General features: G+C 49.1%; 1 protein-coding gene across 1 annotated transcript in view; it reads left to right on the top strand.

Annotated features, from left to right (window-relative positions):
* cdc42bpb (CDC42 binding protein kinase beta (DMPK-like)) overlaps positions 1–6,481 on the top strand; it is a gene marked incomplete at its 3' end in the record, with an annotated part of 53,162 nt that overhangs the window by 24,449 nt on the left and 22,232 nt on the right. Inside the window, 8 exon segments of the mRNA XM_014023881.1 lie at positions 917–1,000; positions 1,944–2,039; positions 2,116–2,264; positions 3,020–3,113; positions 4,303–4,503; positions 4,755–5,003; positions 5,080–5,308; positions 5,386–5,493. Of these exon segments, the coding sequence (XP_013879335.1) occupies positions 917–1,000; positions 1,944–2,039; positions 2,116–2,264; positions 3,020–3,113; positions 4,303–4,503; positions 4,755–5,003; positions 5,080–5,308; positions 5,386–5,493 (1,210 nt within the window).

Below are 6,481 nucleotides of genomic sequence, written 5' to 3'. Positions count from 1 at the left end.
GTGTGTGTGTGTGTGTGTGTGTGTGTGTGTGTGTAATGTCTTTGAATCAGTGGTTCGACTGGTTTGGTTAAAAAAGAGGAACCAGCTCCTAATTTCTTTTAGGTCTGTCTTTGTAGTGCGTTTCCCCAGAATGGGAAGGATGCAAAACAGGTCTGATCCAACAGGATGTGAGGCTTTCCGGGCCTTCCTGTTCAGGCTGAAGCTGCTTTCTGGAGCTGTTTCTGTTTCAGCTGCTGGTTGTTCTGCAGGGGCGCGTCCAGCTCCAGAAATGACACAATCCTTTTTATTCAGGCAGAAACCTCAGAGTCAAACACCCTGTTGTGTAACTTCGGCAGCTGCGCTCTGCTGATGTGTTTCTGGTGTGTGTTTGTGTGTGCGTAGATGGCCCACATACCAGAGGAAAGGTGTGTCGCAGCCACACCTGTCATCTGCCTCAGGATTTAAACACACACGCTTTTTGTGTTGCTGTACCTGTGAGGACCGGCCTTCCGGCAGCCTGTGCTCGGTCCTCACAAACATACAAGTCCCCATTTCACACACTTCAAAGCAGCTGAGTGCAGGAGTGTCCAGAAGCCGAGTCCTGACCGGGCAGGTATTCCAGGTGTGGTCTGCTGGGTTCATCACAACATCCTTAAACCCCAGCCTCTAATAAGCATGTCTGATATTTCACATAAGATTTATTTCACACAAACAGGATAAAAAAAACCTGTTTCAGAGGCAGCTGTTCTGTTTACCCTGTTAGCTTCATGTAGGGGTTTTTTTAATCAGGAAATGATTGTTTAATCTAAATTAATAGTTAAAAACCTCACATTCTCTGAAGACATGCATGTCGCCCGCTGCCTTTTGTGAGACCATGTTGATAAATGATGGCGTCCAGATGTTTCTGACCCCTGGTTGTTTCCTTCGCCCCTCTCAGGTCGCTGTGGTGAAGATGAAGAACACTGAGATGGTTTACGCCATGAAGATCCTGAATAAGTGGGAGATGCTGAAGAGAGCTGAGGTGGGTCTTCATCCTGCTCCTCTTCGTCGTGCTGTGTGACGTGCAGCTGTGATGATGTCGTGCAGCTGTGACGACGTGCAGCTGTGACGATGTCGTGCAGCTGTGACGATGTCGTGCAGCTGTGACGATGTCGTGCAGCTGTGACGATGTCGTGCAGCTGTGATGACGTCGTGCAGCTGTGACGATGTCGTGCAGCTGTGATGACGTGCAGCTGTGACGATGACGTGCAGCTGTGATGTCGTGCAGCTGTGGCGATGTCGTGCAGCTCTGATGATGTCGTGCAGCTGTGGCGATGTCGTGCAGCTGTGATGATGACGTGCAGCTGTGACGTCGTGCAGCTGTGGCGATGTTGTGCAGCTGTGATGATGTCGTGCAGCTGTGATGATGTCGTGCAGCTGTGATGATGTCATGCAGCTGTGGCGATGTCAGCTGTGGCGATGTCGTGCAGCTGTGACGATGTCAGCTGTGGCGATGTCGTGCAGCTGTGACGATGTCAGCTGTGGCGATGTCGTGCAGCTGTGACGATGTCAGCTGTGGCGATGTCGTGCAGCTGTGGCGATGTCGTGCAGCTGTGACGATGTCAGCTGTGGCGATGTCGTGCAGCTGTGACGATGTCAGCTGTGACGATGGCGTGCAGGTGACGACGTGCAGCTGTGATGTCAGCTGTGACGATGTCGTGCAGGTGACGACGTGCAGCTGTGATGTCAGCTGTGACGATGACGTGCAGCTGTGATGTCAGCTGTGACGATGACGTGCAGCTGTGATGTCAGCTGTGACGATGTCGTGCAGGTGACGACGTACAGCTGTGATGTCAGCTGTAATGGTGTTGTGCAGGTGACGACGTGCAGCTGTGATGTCAGCTGTGATGATGTCGTGCAGCTGTGACGATGTCAGTGTGGCGATGACCTGCAGCTGTGATGATGTCATGTTGCTCTCTGTGCAGACGGCGTGTTTCCGTGAAGAGCGCGACGTCCTGGTGAAAGGAGACAGTCAGTGGATCACGACGCTTCACTACGCCTTCCAGGACGACAACTACCTGGTTGGTACCGCTCTGAGCAGAACTCTGAGTGCCTCAGACCTGGAGCTGATGTTATGTTTACACCTGTGTCCTGCAGTACCTGGTCATGGACTACTATGTGGGTGGGGACCTGCTGACCCTGCTCAGCAAGTTTGAGGATCGACTTCCCGAAGACATGTCCAAGTTCTATGTAGCAGAAATGGTGCTGGCCATCCACTCCATCCACCAGCAGAACTACATCCACAGGTAGGCTCGGGCGGACAGCCTCCTCTGTGATCACTCTGGTTGTCATGGGAACGGTGCAAGCTGGGTCCTGTGGCYGTTTTCTTGGAGATTTTGCGCCAAACACAGGAAGTGTTTTGCTCTTGGCAGCTGTGTCCTCTGGGAATCGTAGTCACATCCTGCTCAGGCCTTCACCTTTCCTTCCTGAAGCTGCAGGATGTTGAAGCACCGCTGTTCAAACTCAACTTTATTTAAAATGTGTCCTCGTTCTGATGCCTTTCTGTTGATCTGCAGCTGTTTGTGTGTTCGTGTTGTCTAGTCAGACAGAAAAGCTCAGTTACGTTTGAGTCGTTGTACAGAGTGCTGTTTGTTTTCTTCAACTGCTGTCACTGTGATGTCAGCTAACARATGTGCTAATGTTTTCTTCAGCTGCTGTCACTGTGATGTCAGCTAACAGATGTGCTAATGTTGTTTTCTTTAGCCGCTATCGCTATGATGTTGGCTAACAGATGTGCAAATGTTGTTTTCTTCAGCTAATGTCACTATGATTTGGGCTAACAGATGTGCTAATGCTTTCTTTAGCTACTGTCACTGTGATGTCAGCTAACATATGTGCTAATGCTTTCTTTAGCTACTGTCACTGTGATGTCAGCTAACAGATGTGCCAATGCTTTCGGCTGCTGTCGCTGTGATGTCAGCTAACAGATGTGCTAATGTTTTTTTCTTCAGCTGCTGTCACTGTGATATCAGCTAACAGATGTGCTCATGTTGTTTTCCAGAGATATAAAACCAGACAACGTCCTGCTAGATGTCAACGGCCACATTCGGCTTGCGGACTTCGGCTCTTGCCTGCGCATGATGGAGGATGGCACGGTAAGGTTCATGTACGAATGAGCTGCAGGCCTGTGGGCGTGTGTGTTGAAGTTGATTTAAGCTGTTTTTAAGCCACACCCCCTCACCTGTAGTTGTGTTAGGGTTGGGCGATATGGCAAAAAAATGATCACAGTTAATTTTTTCGTATCGTCTGATCTCGATTAAAATCACAATTTTTTTTGTTAACCTAAAAAGTGACTGAAAAATAATTTAACATAAATAGCTACAGAAATTTAAAAAATAGTTCAAGTTTATTTATATAGCGCCAAGTCACAACATATGTTGTCTCGGGGTACTGTACATAAAAAGAACAATCTAAAGAAGAAGCCATCAGATTGTGTTGAATCACTTCATCACAGTCTCCCATCCTGAGCAAACGGTGGAGAGGAAAAACTCCCTGCTAATCAGGAAGAAAGCTCCAGCAGAACCAGGCTCAGGACAGGTGGCCGTTGAGGCAGATGGCCGCCTGTCCTGAGCCTGTCTGTTGTTTCACTTTCACTTTCACCGATATAACAAATAGCTGTGGTTCAGAAGAACCTTAAATTATTTTTGCAAGTTATTTAAAACTGTATTTACCAAGAAATAAAAACATGTCAATCATAGAATCTCACATTAATAAAGTTATCCTTTTGTAAAGTTAAAGTTTAGAAACGAATTTCATATTAAAAATGCTATAAAGAAACATAAAACTACAAACAGCAACAATTTGTGCACACTTGCCAATTGGACAGGATCTAAGCTCATTACTTTTGTTATGGACGGAACCCCGCCTCCTGTTTACAGATCTTTATCAAACAACAGACGAAGCTGTTTCATTTTTTCTGAAAGAATATCTGATTCTACAGACAGGATAAAATGTTGCATAAACTCCCACCTTCTCAGTGTTGTGGAGTTTGCAGCGTGTCTCAGCTGCTGTTTGCGATGAGACTCAAACAGGAAGTGGTCTTCACGTCACGTCCAGCCCATCGTGTGCCGATAAAACTTACAGAAAAGTTCTTCTCCATATAAATGAAGAACCGTTGGGACATTGTTCCATCCTAAACATTACCCTAAGACCGCTTCATATTTTTGAAGGACACTTTAGTTTTAGCGAGACATGCATCACGGCTAAGTAAGTTGTGATGTTTTTCAGTTTTCATGGCGTGTTCAGAGGAGAGCAGGTGTGTAACGCTTCTTCTTCCTGCTTCAGGTCCAGTCCTCCGTGGCGGTGGGCACTCCGGACTACATTTCTCCAGAGATCCTGCAGGCGATGGAGGACGGCATGGGTCGCTAYGGCCCCGAGTGTGACTGGTGGTCTCTGGGAGTCTGCATGTACGAGATGCTGTACGGAGAGACGCCGTTTTACGCAGAGTCCCTGGTCGAAACCTACGGAAAGATCATGAACCACGAGGTCAGAAACACAACAGTCCACCATGTTTCCTTTCTGTAATCACTCACAGGTGTTGAAGTAATCAGATTACTTTTTAAAGCAAGTCTTTATATTCGGCTCATCCTCTGCTGCTGTTTCCAGGTTACGTGTTTGTCTCCAGACTCTTGTCCTACTTCCTGTTTTCTAAATCTGAACGTGTCCCTCAGTGGACGGACGCCGCTCTCTGCTCATGGTTGCACCCACCGYCTAAACGCCTCCCCGTCTCTTTCCAGGACCGTTTCCAGTTCCCCTCCCACGTGACCGACGTCTCAGAAGACGCCAAGGACCTGATCCAACGGCTGCTCTGCTCCAGGGACCGCCGGCTCGGACTGAACGGCATCTCGGACTTCAAGGGCCACCCGTTCTTCAACGGGATCGACTGGGACAACATCCGATCCTTGGAGGCCCCCTACATTCCCGACGTGTCGTCCCCCACCGACACCTCCAACTTCGACGTGGACGACGACGTTCTGAAGAACCCGGTGAGGACCGGCGCCGGGACGGGAAGCAGGTTGATGATCTGAGTCGAGGTGTGTTGACGCTCGTTCTTGTCTTCAGGACATCGCGCCTCCCGTGTCTCACACCGGCTTCACGGGGCAGCACCTCCCCTTCGTCGGCTTCACCTTCACCACCGAGAGCTGCTTCTCTGACCGCAGCGCCATCAGCTGGACGGCGCTGGGGGTCCGGCAGAAGGACGGGGTCGACGGCGGGCAGGAGGTGGAGGCGTTCGAGAAGAGGATCCGCCGCCTGGAGCAGGAGAAACAGGAGCTGAACCGCAAACTGCAAGGTGAGGCAGACTCCAGGAGGCGTAAAGCTCCACAGTTAGTGCAGAGCTCCTCTCTGAGCTGGTCTGTGTTCCTGCAGAGTCCACGCAGGCCCTGCAGGCCCCGGCCCGAGGAGGGACTCTGACTCGAGACAAAGAGATCAAGAAGCTGAACGAGGAGATCGACCGACTCAAGAAGAAGCTGGCAGGTCAGAATCACAGGGCTGATGGCTAAAAATAAAGAAATTAAAAGACCCAGAGATTTAACAAGCGTTTCTCTGCACCGAACAGAGGAGCAGCTTTCACTTTATACAAACTAGACCCTGCTAACGTCTCAACAAAACCTTGATTCAGATCCAGCAGAAGTTCAACCAGTGCTTAAATTAAAAAAAAGAGAAATTATTTGTTGAAATAAGTTTGAAAAAGAACTGGAGACAGTATTGAAGCTGGCAGATTGTTAAAAACCTGCTGTTAGAGAAGATGAACCTGCAGAACGATGTTCACTGACTTCCACCTGAGAGACGGAGATCAACTGGCTCTGCAAGTGCATGCTAACGTTAGCATCTGCTGGCTGTGCAGCTAGATGCTAACATTATTAGCATCTGACCGCTGTGCCGGTGCATGCTAACGCTAGCATCAGATGGCTGTGAAGGTGCATGCTAACATTAGTGTCTATGGCTGTGCAGCTAGATGCTAACGTTAGTGTCTACCAGCTGTGCAGCTAGATGCTAATATTGGCATCAACTGGCTGTGAAGGTGCATGCTAATGTTAACATCAGACCGTTGTGAAGGTGCATGCTAACGTTAGTGTCCACCAGCTGTGAAGGTGCATGCTAACGTTGGTGTCTACCGGCTGTGCAGCTAGATGCTAACGTTAGTGTCTACCAGCTGTGCAGCTAGATGCTAACGTTGGTGTCTACCAGCTGTGCAGCTAGATGCTAACGTTGGTGTCTACCAGCTGTGCAGCTAGATGCTAATATTAGCATCAACTGGCTGTGCAGGTGCATGCTAACGTTAACATCAGACTGCTGTGAAGGTGCATGCTAACGTTAACATCAGACTGCTGTGAAGGTGCATGCTAACGTTAGTGTCTACCAGCTGTGCAGCTAGATGCTAACGTTAGTGTCCACCAGCTGTGAAGGTGCATGCTAACGTTAGTGTCTACCAGCTGTGCAGCTAGATGCTAACGTTAGTGTC

This window comes from Austrofundulus limnaeus, unplaced genomic scaffold, assembly GCF_001266775.1.
Source record: "Austrofundulus limnaeus strain Quisiro unplaced genomic scaffold, Austrofundulus_limnaeus-1.0 Scaffold394, whole genome shotgun sequence".
NCBI lineage: Eukaryota > Metazoa > Chordata > Actinopteri > Cyprinodontiformes > Rivulidae > Austrofundulus > Austrofundulus limnaeus.
Note: the sequence above shows the minus strand (reverse complement) of the source record. Positions and strands in the feature narration are given on the sequence as shown.